At 43.3% G+C, this 14,254-nt stretch overlaps 1 protein-coding gene across 1 annotated transcript; it reads left to right on the top strand.

The window, feature by feature from the left end:
• The first annotated feature begins 4,928 nt into the window (after positions 1 to 4,928).
• Positions 4,929 to 7,960, top strand: LOC139172778 (uncharacterized). The gene is given in 5 exon segments (XM_070762002.1): positions 4,929 to 5,066; positions 5,247 to 5,644; positions 7,283 to 7,412; positions 7,588 to 7,901; positions 7,904 to 7,960. Coding segments are annotated over 5 exon segments (948 nt in total). The 5' UTR covers positions 4,929 to 5,017.
• The last annotated feature ends 6,294 nt before the right edge of the window (positions 7,961 to 14,254 follow it).

Raw genomic sequence — 14,254 nt, 5'->3', positions numbered from 1 at the left:
ATCTGAGCGTATTGCCACCAGTCAATTATAATCCCTTCTTCTTGTAGTTTATTTCTTGACTTTAATTTCATTTGAGCGTATGCCATTCTAGCTGCTGCTGTTAAATGTACCATCAAGTATCTGTCTTGATTTTTCTGGTACTAATGACCCTTCATCCAATTCAGCCACTTGTCCATCTCCAACTTTCCTATAAAAGATGATTATTGCTTTTCGTGCCCTGATGGGGGTGCCCAAATCACAGTGAAAAGAAAAATTGGCAAAGAGCTAAGAAAATATCTTAAGCTTTCTCTGAAGTTTCACTTCAGATTGGGCAGGTGGCTATGCTGATTTTTAGTAAAGAATAAAATGTCCAATTTCTATGTTGTTTCTGCACTGGCCCTCAGGGTTCTATGCTGGGTAAGGGGCTGAAGACCCCATTCAAATCATCAGTAGGTTACTGGGGAGGATGTATTTATTTATTTTATTTATTTTTATTTATTCTTTGTCCAATATACAATACATATGGAAGAAAATAGACATTAAGTAATATATATAAGGATAGTAAGTAAAAAAGAAGAGAAGTAGATGAGAGGGAGAGAATACTGTATATAAGATATATGAGAAAAGGAAAGACAATTGGACAAGGGACGTTAGGCACATCAGTGCACTTATGTACGCCCCTTACTGGCCTCTTAGGAACCTGGAGAGGTCAATCGTGGAGAGTCTAAGGGAGAAATGTTGGGGGTTGGGAGTTGACACTATTGAGTCCGGTAATGAGTTCTACGCTTCGACAACTCGATTGTTAAAGTCATATTTTTTACAGTCAAGTTTGGAGCGGTTAATATTAAGTTTGAATTTGTTGCATGCTCTTGTGTTGTTGCGGTTGAAGGTGAAGTAGTCATTGACCGGAAGGACATTGCAGCATATGATCTTGTGGGCAATACTTAAATCGTGTTTTAGGCGCCGCAGTTCTAAGCTTTCAAGACCCAGGATAGTTAGTCTATTTTCGTAGGGTATTCTGTTTCGAGTGGAGGAGTGAAGGGCTCTTCTGGTGAAATATCTTTGGACGTTTTCAAGGGTGTTGATGTCCGAGATGTGGTATGGGTTCCAGACAGATGAGCTGTATTGAAGGATGGGTCTGGCAAAAGTTTTGTAGGCTCTTGTGAGTAGTGTGAGATTGCCAGAGCAGAAGCTACGTAGGATCAGGTTAACAACTCTGGAAGCCTTTTTGGCGATATTGTTGCAGTGGGCTTTAGCACTTAGGCCGTTTGATATTAGTATTCCAAGTTCTTTTACTGAATAGGGATGAATGGGATAGAATAAACCTGGGATCGACAAACCCAGGCGCCTGGTCGCCAGTGGCGCCTAGAAAATGTTGTCTGGCGCCTAGAAAATGTTGCCTGCTGTACTGTATGTATACAGTATATTTTTCCCGCCTTGTGTTTACACCCAGAAATGGTACATCTTGGCTTCCGTAGCTCCGCCCATCAACCTCGGAGCGAGCTGCTTTCCCAGCGTCCCCTGCGCTTGCGTGCGTCTCTCCCTCCCCCCCTTGCCTCCATTCCGCCTCCTACTCGAACCCCTTCACTCCCCCCCACCGCACACAGACGCAGGGCCGCCGATAGACGGGTACTACTGGGACCGCTGTACCGGGCCCCGGGCAAATTGGGGCCCGCAGTCAGCGGCTCCTTGCACATGCCCAGTCTGTACCCTCCCTCTTGCCGGCTGCCTGCCCTTACCAGCAGCAGAGAGAGAAAGAGAGAGGTAGAGAAGGGCTTACAAGGGGGGTGGCGAAAGGAGGGTAATTATAATTTTATTTTATTATTAAGCGGGAAAGCGCCAAACCGAGACAAACGCGCGCCAGCCCTCGCCACGTGCGCGCCGTGGTGAGGCGACTGAGGAGATTTCCGCCGTCTGGGGGGGAAAGGCGCGGGCCCGACATGAGGAAACTCGAGGGAATTTTTTTTTAAATGACTTTAATCATAGACGGTGGACGAGCCCGGAGGGATGTGGTGGCTCGCCGGGATGTGCTTGTGGGTCGGCGGGGCTCTGGCATGGACGCCCGGGCAGCCGCGCAACCTCTACCGCCCCTTCAACTTGAGCTCCCTAGCAGCGCTCTCGGCTCCGTTCAAGACGGGCGCCGCCGGGACGTCGTTGGCGGAGTCTCCCGCTGCAGCGGCGGGCAACCGAGTGGAGAAACTCGGGCGTGCTTTCAAGCGGCAGGTGAGGCAGTTGCAAGAGAAGAGCGACCGCTTGGAGCTGGTCTTCCTGGTGGACGAGTCGTCGAGTGTGGGCCAGGCAAACTTCCTCAGCGAGCTGCTTCGTCAAGAAGCTGCTCTCCGACTTCCCGGTGGTGGCCACGGCGCTGGGGCCATGCGGGACCGCTTATCCAGGCGAGCGTGGACCAGCAAGCCGCCTTCCGCTCTCTCTCTTTCTCTCTCTGTTGCTGGCGTGGTGTATGAGAGAGAAAGAGAGAGAGCGGAGGGCGACGAAGAGCTCGCTGAACACTTCGCCCCTCCGCCCGCCCACCCGCCCACGAAGATGGGCTGCCAGTGGACTTCAGCAAACTTTTGACGTTGGGTTGCGCCAACCTTCTTCGCGCCCCTCTGCGAAGGAGGCGGACCTGCTTTGCTTGTCATCCGGCTTCACCTTGGCCTCCACCCATTTGTCTAGCTCGCTTCCAGCGCGTTTCTCTCGCTCCCTCTTTGGGGCGAGGCGTTTCCATCTTTTCCTCAAAACTCCCCCCCTTCCCCATCTTCACACACACACACATGGCCCCACACCGCCTCCACCACCCGGTAACGCGCCCGATCTCTACCTCTCTCTTTCTCTCTCTGCTGCTGGTGTGGTGCATGAGAGAGAAAGAGAGAGAGAGAAAAAATAAGGGAGAGAGAAAGAGAGAGAAAGGAAGAGGAGAGATAGAAAGGGGGAGAGAGAAAGAGGGAGAGATAGAGAAGGAGAGAGAGAAAGAGAGGGGCAGAGAGAAAGAAAGGGACAGAGAGAAAGAAAGAAAGAAAGAGAAGAACAGAGAGAAAGAAAGAGGGACAGAGAAAGGGAGAGAGAGAAAGAAAGAAAGGTAGAGAGAAAGAGGGAGAGATAGAAAGAGAGTGAGTGAGAGAAAGAGAAGAGAGAGAGAGAAAGAGAGAGGGGGGAACCCGAACCGCTCCTTCCCTTCGGGCCAGTAATCTCAACCACACCGGACTACGGTGTGGTTGAGATTACTGCATTGGCTCATCATTTTCGTAAACAGCTATCTCCACCTGAAAGTGATGACCAATGCATTCACTCACTCCTCAATGAGTGGTATGAGTTTAAGGTCCTTGGAAAAGGAAAGAAACTGTGTGAGCTTCTGGATTTGGCACTCTCCAACACCGAGAGATTTCCAGTTCTGGGAAACCTGTTGTCGATTGTAGCGGTGCTCCCTGTCTCAACCTCATGTTGTGAAAGAGGATTTAGTTTGATGAACATGGTCAAAAATAAATTCAGATCAAGGATGCAAGAAGAAAGTTTAAGTGACTTGTTTATGATCACCATGAATGGGCCATCTGTGAAGGCGTTTGATCCTGCCAAGGCTGTGGACCACTGGTACTTCAGCTCTAAAATCACAAGGCATGTTCATGGCCACAAAACGCAAAGTGAAAAACACTAGAATGTTGCCTAAAATCTAAAATATCAAAATATAATATTTATTATCTTTAAAAGTAAAATGTTGTTTATAACGTTTGTAATGTTTTTTTTGTTAAATTAAAAACCAAGTTTGCTTAAAAAAAATTCTGGCTCCTAAATTTTTTGGCTGGCTCCTAGATTCTGAACAACTTTGTCGACCCCTGGAATAAACTTCAAATCTACTCTTGCAGTGAAAGGTGTTTGCCTATCAGATCCTTTGTTTAGGCTGCAGCATACTGAAATCTAGGAATCCTTAAATATAGATCATTTGTGGACGATAAGAGAAGAGAAATGGAATTTCTCTTCCTTTCCCTTTTTCTTTCCTCCTCCAGTGGTGATTCACCAATGAAATCTCCTGCCAGTCACCCCTTTTCTTTGTCCTAGAAATACATCTAGAGGCTTTAAAAGGGAGAAACAGGAAGGGTATATTTGCATGTCTTTGCAACCTCTCTTTCTTTCTTTTTTTTCAAATCTTTTTATTGTTTTTTAGATACATATATCACAAGTTGTTTATTCAATTTACAGATCTTATCCAGCTTTTTTTTTTAACCTGTTACAGTTGTTATATAAATAATATTGTCTTAATACTATGCAATATCAAACAAGATAATAACATTCAGATGGTATTTTTAATTTTTTGGGGTTTGTACTGCTATTTTGTAAAAAGTTATATAAATATTTTCTTTTGAATCCATTCGTGCCAATTGCTCCACATATGTTTGGATTCGTTAATTCTATTTCCCTTAAGTAGGTTTGTCATCTCGTCCATTTCTGCACATGTATATATCTTGTCTATTATTAAATTTACATTGGGAGTCTGATCATTCCTCCATGTTTGCGCTATGGCGATTCTTGTCGCTGTGTTTATGTGAGTCAATAAGAACAGAGTTTGTTTAGAGTATGATCTTTTCCAAATTCCGAGAAGCATGCCCTCGGGAGAGTATTCTATTTCCTCCTTTGTAATTTCCTTTAACCATTTGTGAATTGTTTCCCAGGTTTTTTGAATTTTAGGGCAGGACCACCACATATGGAAGAAAGTACCTTTTTCCTTATTACATTTCCAGCATATGTTTTGTAGTGCTGGGTAAATTTTGGCTAATCTCGCCGGTGGTAAATACCACCTGTAAAACAATTTGTAATAGTTTTCTTTATAGGCTGATGATAAAGTGGAGACTCGCCAATGACATCTCCTGCCACCACTTCCCCTTGTCCTTGAAATACATCTAGAGGCTTTAAAAGGGGAGAAACAGGAAGGGTATTTGCATTCTTTTGCAACCTCTCTTTCTTGCAGTTCAATTTAAGCAAGAGGAGAAGAGGCCCACCTAGAAGGAACGTTGCTTTCAGAAGATAAGTCCTTGCCCATTTCTCTGCCATGGCCCAACAGCATCTCATCCCCCTCTTCCTCCTCAGCTACTTCACTGGTAAAATATCCTGTTACCTGGAAAAGATTAACCATCTTCTTTTCTTCTTTGGAAGGTTTCTACTTTGATGGAACTGTTTCCCTTCTCCTCGTCATTTTCTTCCTTTCTTTCAGTTGAATTTAAACATTTCCCTCTGACTGCATCTCCGTTGCATTTCATTCCCCTTTCTTCCCCCTGCAGGTGCCCTGGCCCAGTTCACCTTGACTCAGCCACCTTCTCTGTCGGTATCTCCTGGAGGAACAGTCAGGATCACCTGTACCAGGGCAGGGGGCAGCATTTCTAGCTACAATGTGGGCTGGTATCAACAGACGCCTGGCACTAAACCAGTACTTGTGATCCATAGTTTTTCTAGCAGACCTTCTGGAATCCCTGAGCGATTTTCAGGTTCTTATGATTCTTCCGCCAATTCGGCCACCTTGTCCATCTCCAACGTTCAGCCAGAAGATGAGGCTGACTATTACTGTTCGTCTTATAATAGCAATTCTCAGTCCACAGTGATTCAACCTTATGGGGAACTGGGACAAAAACCAAAAGGTGTCTCAGCCTCCCTTGAATGCTTCACTCAACATTGGTTGCAGGTGGTTTTACAAAAGAATTGCACACAGGCAGGGAATGTTTTGAGCATCATCTTTTCATGTGATCCCTCCATGATCTTCCCAGCTTGCATTCTACAAAGGAGGTCAATGGGGTGAAACCAGAATCCCTTAATGACTGCATGATTCATTTAACAACAGGTAATTTCCATAGCAAAAATGGCCAAGGAAGTTGTAAAGTTGGATGTGACTCATGTCAGAACCTCCTCGCTGGTTTCAGATGTGTCATAAATTTATGGGTACCTGTACAGAAGGTGTACATTCAAGACAAGCAATCAGGTCCCTTAATCGAGATGACCACATGCTGAATTGAATTTGGGTAGGGGTTAGTATGTTTGGGGTGAAGCCCACACCTTTGTTTTTAGCACACTTCATAAGTCGGGTCACTTCCCTGAATTGGAGGAGCTGCTCACCCATTTCAATACTCTAACCCACCCAATAGGGGAGTCTTAAAATGAGATTCTATGTGAATCCCCTTTTTAGTTCTTGAAGGAATGAATGAAAGGGGACCCCTTAGAAATCAATAGAGAATATATTTGCATTGTTTTGCAAAACCTCTTCTTGCAACTTAATATAAAAATAGAGAATGGGACAATTGAAATGAAAGGTTGTTTTCACAGTTTTAATTGTTGCCCACTTCTCTGCCAAGGCCCAAATGTGTCTCCTTGACTTCTTACTCCTCCCCTTCTCCAGTAGTATTTTATTTTATATGTATATTTTATTTTATGTACGCTGAGAGCATATGCACCAAGACAAATTCCTTGTGTGTCCAATCACACTTGGCCAATAAAATTCTATTCTATTCTATTCTAATAAGATGTTGCTTCGTATGACCAGCTCCTCCTAGGAACATTTCTAGTTTTGTGGCAATTTGGACATCCTCGTCCTTTCTATTTTCCTAACCTTAATAATCTGTATTATTGTCTGTTGTCAACTCAGCTCCCCTTTGCCTTCTTATTCCAGGCTTACAATCTTCCACTGGGAAATCTCCCTTTAATTTGCAAAAGTATTTTTCTCTTCTGGAATCCCTGAGTGATTTTTCTGGTTCTATTGACCCTTCTCCCAATTCAGCCACTTGTCCATCTCCAACTTCCATGCAGAAGATGACGCTGATTATTACTCTTTGTGTTCTGATGAGGCCCCCCAAATCACAGTCCAAATTGGCAAAGAACTAAGAAAATAACTTAACCTTTTTCTGAGGTTTCACTTCACATTGGGGCAGGTGGCTATGCATGCAGGTTTTTAGTAAATAATAAAAATAACAGGTTTAACGTCTTGCTATAAAAACAGCATTCAGCTAGTCTTGGAGAACCTGAAATGAATATGATGTAAGCAGAGAAAAGTGTGTGTGTCTTGTGTGGTTGTGTGTGGTTGCTTGGTGTTTGAGCCACTCCTTCATTGCCTTACCATGAAATCTGGACATCATAAAGTATAGATCAATTCTGGATGTCAAGAGAAGAGAGGTGGGATTGGAGTCTCCCTTTCTCCTTCCTCCTTCAGTGGAGACTCACCAATGACATCTCCTGCCACCACTTTCCCTTGTCCTTGAAATACACCTAGAGGCTTTAAAAGGGAGAAACAGGAAGGTTATTTGCATTCCTTTGCAGCCTCCTTTTCTTGCAGCTCAACTTAAGAGGGAGGAGAAGAGGTCCACCCAGAAGGAACTTTGCTTTCAGAAGATCAGTCCTTGCCCATTTCTCTGCCATGGCCCAACGGTTTCTCTTCCTCCTCTTCCTCCTCACCTACTTCACTGGTAAACGATGCTGCTGGCTGGCAAAGATCTAGCATCTGTTTCTTGGAAGATTTCTACTTTGCTGGACTTATTCCCTTCTCCTCACCCCCTTTTTTCTCTTTCTTTCACTTGAATCAAAACTTTTCTCTCTAGTTGCCTCTCAGTTGTATTTCATTCCCTTTTCTTCCCCCTGCAGGTGCCTTGGCCCAGTTCACCATGACTCAGCCACCTTCTCTGTCGGTATCTCTTGGAGGAACAGTCAGGATCACCTGTACCAGGGCAGGGGGCAGCATATCCAGCTACTATGTGAGCTGGTATCAACAGAACACTGGCACTAAACCCCTAACAGTGATCTATCAAGATACTTCCAGACCTTCTGGAATCCCTGAGCGATTTTCTGGTTCTGTCGATCCTTCCTCCAATTCGGCCACCTTGTCCATCTCCAACGTTCAGCCAGAAGATGAGGCTGACTATTACTGTTCGTCTTATCATGGCAATTATCAGCCCACAGTGATTCAACCTTATGGGGAACTGGGACAAAAACCATAAGGTGTCTCAGCCTCCCTTGAATGCTTCACTCAACATTGGTTACAGGTGGTTTTAAAAGAATTGCACACAGGCAGGGAATGTATTTTCAATGGTTTGAGCATCATCTTTTCATATGATCCCTCCATGATCTTCCCAGCTTGCATTCTACAAAGAAAATCAAGAGGGGTAAACCAGATTTGCTTAATGACTGCATAATTCATTTAACAACAGGTGATTTCCATAGCAACCATGGCCAAGGAAGTCGTAAAGTTGGATGTGACTCATGTCAGAACCTCCTCGCTGGTTTCAGATGTGTCATAAACTTATGGATACCTGTGCAGAAGGTGTACATTCAAGAAGGAATCAGGTCCCTTAATGGAGATGACCACATGCTGGTTAGCGGAGATGACCACATGCGGGTTAGCGTGTTTGGGGTGAAGCCCACCCCTTTGTTTTTGGCACACCCTGCTGTAGCTTCCTACGTTGCATCACTTTCCTGAATTGGGGGGAACATCTGACCCATTTCAACACCATAACCCAGCCCATGGGGGAGTCTTAAAATGAGATTCTATTTGTTTTTGTTGCTGAAGGAATGAATGAAAGGGTCTCCGAAGAAATCGATAAATATATTTACATTGTTTTGCAAAACCTCTTCTTGCAACCTAATATAAAAATAGAGAAAGGGACAATTGAAATGAAAGGTTGTTTTCACAGTTTTAATTGTTGCCTATTTCTCTGCCATGGCCCAAACGTTTCTCCTTGGCTTCTTACTCCTCCCCTACTCCAGTAGTAGGATATTGCTTCAAATTAGGAGCTCAATGTTGATTTCTCCTCCAAGGAACATTTCTAATTTGGTGTCAATTTGGACCTCCTCCTCTTTTATATTTTCCTAACCTTTAAAAACTTTTTTTACTGTCTGATAATAATAATAATTTATTAGATTTGTATGCTGCCCCTCTCCAAGCACTCGGACCGTCTCACAACATGGCAACTCATCTTCTCTTTGCCTTCTTAGTCCAGGCATACAATCTTAAACTGGGAAATATCCCTTAAATTTGCAAAGCTATTTTTCTCTTCTGGAACCCCTGATTGATTTTTATGGTTGTATTGACCCTTCACCCAATTCCCCCACTTGTCCATCACCAACTTCCATGCAGGAGATGAGACTGATTATTACTAGTTATGGCCTGTTGGGGAGGCCCAAATCACAGTCCAAAGAGAAATTGGCAAAGAAATAAGAAAATATCTTAAGCCTTCTCTGAGGTTTCACTTCACATTGGGGCAGGTGGCTCTGCATGCCGGTTTTTAGTAAAGAATAAAAATAACAGGTTTAATTTCTTGCTGTAAAAAGGCATTGAAGCAGTCGTGAAACGGAGATGATGTAAGCAGACTAAAGCTTGTGCGTCTCCTGTGATTGTGTGTGGTTGCTTGGAATTTGATCCACTCTTTCACTGCCTTACAATGAAATCTGGGCACCCTAATATACAGATCAATTCTGGATGTCATGAGAAGAGAGGTGGGATTGGAGTCTCTGCCGTTCTCCTTCCTCCTTCAGTGGAGACCAACCAATGACATCTCCTGCCACCACTTTCCCTTGTCCTTGAAATACACATAGAGGCTTTAAAAGGGAGAAACAGGATGGGTATTTGCATTCCTTTGCAGCCTCCTTTTCTTGCAGCTCAACTTAAGAGGGAGGAGAAGAGGTCCACCTAGAAAGAACGTTGCTTTCAGAAGATCAGTCCTTGCCCATTTCTCTGCCATGGCCCAACGGTTTCTCTTCCTCCTCTTCCTCCTCACCTACTTCACTGGTAAACTATCCTGTTGGCTGCCAAAGATCTAGCATCTCTTTCTTGGAAGAATTCTACTTTGCTGGACTTATTCCCTTCTCCTCACCCCTTTTTTCCCTTTCTTTCACTTGAATCAAAACTTTTCTCTCTGGTTGCCTCTCAGTTGTATTTCATTCCCTTTTCTTCCCCCTGCAGGTGCCCTGGCCCAGTTCACCATGACTCAGCCACCTTCTCTGTCGGTATCTCTTGGAGGAACAGTCAGGATCACCTGTACCAGGGCAGGGGGCAGCATATCCAGCTACTATGTGAGCTGGTATCAACAGACACCTGGCACTAAACCCATAACAGTGATCTATCAAGATACTTCCAGACCTTCTGGAATCCCTGAGCGATTTTCGGGTTCTGTCGATTCTTCCTCCAATTCGGCCACCTTGTCCATCTCCAACGTTCAGCCAGAAGATGAGGCTGACTATTACTGTTCGTCTTATCATGGCAATTATCAGCCCACAGTGATTCAACCTTATGGGGAACTGGGACAAAAACCATAAGGTGTCTCAGACTCCGTTGAATGCTTCACTCAACATTAGTTGCAGGTGGTTTTACAAAAGAATTGCACAGGCAGGGGATGTCTTTTTGATGTTTTGAGCATCATCTTTTCATGTGATCCCCTCTATCATCTTCCCATCTTGCATTTTACAAAGAAAGCCAGTGGGGGGAAACCAGATTCCCTTAATGACTGCAAGATTCATTTAACAACTGGTGATTTCCTTAGCAACCATGGTCAAAGAAGTCATAAAGTTGGATGTGACTCATGTAAGAACCTCCTCGCTGGTTTCAGATGTGTCATAAATTTGTGGGGACCTGTGCAGAATGTGTACATTCAAGAAGGAATCACGGACCTTAATGGAGATGACCACATGCTGAATTGAATTTGGGGAGGGGTTAGCGTGTTTGGGGTGAATCCCACACCTTTGTTTTTAGCACACTTCATAAGTCGGGTCACTTCCCTGAATTGGGGGAGCTGCTCACCCATTTCAATACTCTAACCCACCCGAAAGGGGAGTCTTAAAATGAGACTCTATGTGAATCCCCTTTTTAGTTCTTGAAGGAATGAATGAAAGGGGACCCCTTAGAAATCGATAGAGAATATATTTGCATTGTTTTGCAAAACCTCTTCTTGCAACTTAATATAAAAATAGAGAATGGGACAATTGAAATGAAAGGTTGTTTTCACAGTTTTAATTGTTGCCCACCTCTCTGCCAAGGCCCAAACGTTTCTCCTTGGCTTCTTACTCCTCCCCTTCTCCAGTAATATTTTATTTTATATGTATATTTTATTTTATGTACGCTGAGAGCATATGCACCAAGACAAATTCCTTGTGTGTCCAATCACACTTGGCCAATAAAATTCTATTCTATTCTATTCTAATAAGATGTTGCTTCGTATGACCAGCTCCTCCTAGGAACATTTCTAGTTTTGTCGCAATTTGGACCTCCTCCTCCTTTCTATTTTCCTAACCTTAATAATCTGTATTTTTTCTGTTGGCAACTCAGCTTCTCTTTGCCTTCTTAGTCCAGGCATACAATCTTCCACTGGGAAATCTCCCTTTAATTTGCAAAAGTATTTTTCTCTTCTGGAATCCCTGAGTGATTTTTCTAGTTCTATTGTCCCTTCTCCCAATTCAGCCACTTGTCCACCTCCAACTTCCATGCAGAAGATGAGGCTGATTATTACTGTTTGTGTCCTGATGGGGTCCCCCAAATCACAGTCAAAAGAGAAATTGGCAAAGAGCTAAGAAAATATCTTAACCTTTCTCTGAGGTTTCACTTCACATTGGGGCAGGTGGCTATGCATGTCGACTTTTAGTAAAAAATAAAAATAACAGGTTTGAATTCTTGCTGTAAAAAAGCATTGAAGCAGTCTTGAAATGGAACCTCCTCGCTGGTTTCAGTTGTGTCATAAATTTATGGGTGCCTGTGCAGAAGGTGTACATTCAAGAAGGAATCAGGTCCCTTAATGGAGATGACCACATGCTGAATTGAATTTCGGGAGGGGTTAGCATCATTATTTTATTATTTATTAGATTTGTATGCCGCCCCTCTCTGGAGACTCGGAGCATGTTTGGGGTGAATCCCACCCCTTTATTTTCAGCACACCCTGTACTAACTTCATAAATCGGGTGACTTCCTTGAATTGGGGGGAGCAGCTGACCCATTTCAATACCCACCCCTCCCCATAGGGGAGTCTTAAAATGAGATTCTATGCGAATCCCTTTTTAGTTCTTGAAGTAATGAATGAAGGGGACCCCAAAGAAATGGATTGTTGGATTATTTATTTTTATTATTTTGCAACACCTCTTCTTGCAACTTAATATAAAAATAGAGAAAGGGACAATTGAAATGAAATGTTGCTTTCACAGTTTTGATTGTTGCCCACTTCTCTGCCATGGCCCAAACTTTTCTCCTTGGGTCTTACTCCTCCCCTACACCAGTAATATGATTTTTCTACGTATGAGTAGCTCAGTGTTGATTTCTCATCCAAGGAACATTTCTAGTTGTGTGGCAATTTGGACCTCCTCCTCCTTTCTATTTTCCTAACTTTAATAAACTCTATTTCTGTCTGATGGCAACTCAGCTTCTCTTTGCCTTCTTAGTCCAAACATGCAATCTTCCACTGGGAAATCTCCCTTCAGTTTCCACAGTTATTTTTCTCTTCTGGAATCCCTGAGTGATTTTTCTGATTCTATTGACCCTCCATCCAATTCAGCCATTTGTCCAGCTCCAACTTCCATGCAGAAGATGAGGCTGGTTATTACTCTTTGCGCCCTGATGGGGTCCTCAGAATCACAGTCAAAACAGAAATTGGCAAAGAACTAAGAAAATATCTTAAGCTTTCTCTGAAGTTTCATTTCACATTGGGGCAGGTGGCTATGCATGTCGATTTTTTAGTAAAGAATAAAAATAACATAATGTCAACCCCTAACCCCCAACATTTCTCCCTTAGACTCTCCACGATTGACCTCTCTAGGTTCCTAGGAGGCCAGTAAGGGGCGTACATAAGTGCACTGGTGTGCCTTTCGTCCCCTGTCCAATTGTCTTTCCTTTCTCTCACTTATCATATATAATTTCTTTCTTTCATATATTCTCTCCTCTAAGTTCACTTTACCCTTATATATAATACTACATGTCTATTTTTCTTCCTAAGTATTTGTGTATTGGACAAATGAATAAATAAATAAAAATAAATAAATAAATAACAGGTTTGTCGTCTTGCTGTAAAAAAAGGCATTGAAGCAGTCTTGGAGAACCTGAAATGGAGATGATGTAAGCAGAGAAAAATGTGTGTGTCTTGTATGGTTGTGTGTGGTTACTTGGTGTTTGATCCACTCTTTCAGTGCCTTACAATGAAATTTGGGCATCCTAAAATACAGGTGAATTCTGGATGTTATGGGAAGAGAGGTAGGACTGGCCTCTCTGCCTTTCTCCTTCCTCCAGTGGAGATTCACCAATGACATCTCCTGCCAATCACCTCTTGCCCTTGTCCTTGAAATACATCTAGAACAGTGATGGTGAATCTATGGCACAGGTGCCACAGGTGGCACGTAGAGCCATATCTGCTGGGACAGGAGCCATTGACCTAGCTCAGCTCCAATGTGCATGTGTGTGCCAGCCAGCTGATTTTTGGCTTGCAGCAAGGCTCTCGAAGGGCATTTTTGGTTTTCAGAGAGCCTCCAGGAGGATGGGGGGATAACGTTTTTACTCTCGCCTTTTTAGTACTCTTTGGATCCTGGGGAGGGCGAAACATGAGCCTATTTGGCCCACCAGGAGTTGGGAAACCGACCATTATTTATTTATCTATCTATCTATCTATCTATCTATCTATCTATCTATCTATCTATCTATCTATCTATCTATCTATCTATCTATCTATCTAGTAAAATACATGATGAAGGTTATAGAGGAGATGCTCATAGTAAAATATATCTAAGAAATAATAGAAAAGAAAGTATAGTAATAGAACCTATCAATGAAAGAATAGAAGAAGAGATATAGGAATAGAAGAAAGGTATAGGAAATAAAGGAGAGCAATAGAACAGGGGATGGAAGGCACTCTAGTGCACTTGTATTCGCCCCTTACTGACCTCTTAGGAATCTGGAGAGGTCAACCGTGGATAATCTAAGAGTAAAGTGTTGGGGGTTTGGGGATGACACTATGGAGTCCGGTAATGAGTTCCATGCTTCGACAACTCGGTTACTGAAGTCATATTTTTTACAGTCAAGTTTGGAGCGGTTAATATTAAGTTTAAATCTGTTGTGTGCTCTTGTGTTGTTGTGGTTGAAACTGAAGTAGTCGCCGACAGGCAGGACGTTGCAGCATATGATCTTGTGGGCAATACTTACGGTAGATCTTGTTTAAGGCGTCTTAGTTCTAAACTTTCTAGGCCCAGGATTGAGAGTCTAGTCTCGTAGGGTATTCTGTTTTGAGTGGAGGAGTGAAGGGCTCTTCTGGTGAAGTATCTTTGGACATTTTCAAGGGTGTTGATGTCG

This window comes from Erythrolamprus reginae, chromosome 10 (genome assembly GCF_031021105.1).
Source record: "Erythrolamprus reginae isolate rEryReg1 chromosome 10, rEryReg1.hap1, whole genome shotgun sequence".
Classification (NCBI taxonomy): domain Eukaryota; kingdom Metazoa; phylum Chordata; class Lepidosauria; order Squamata; family Dipsadidae; genus Erythrolamprus; species Erythrolamprus reginae.
This window is presented reverse-complemented; position numbering and strand designations above follow the sequence as displayed.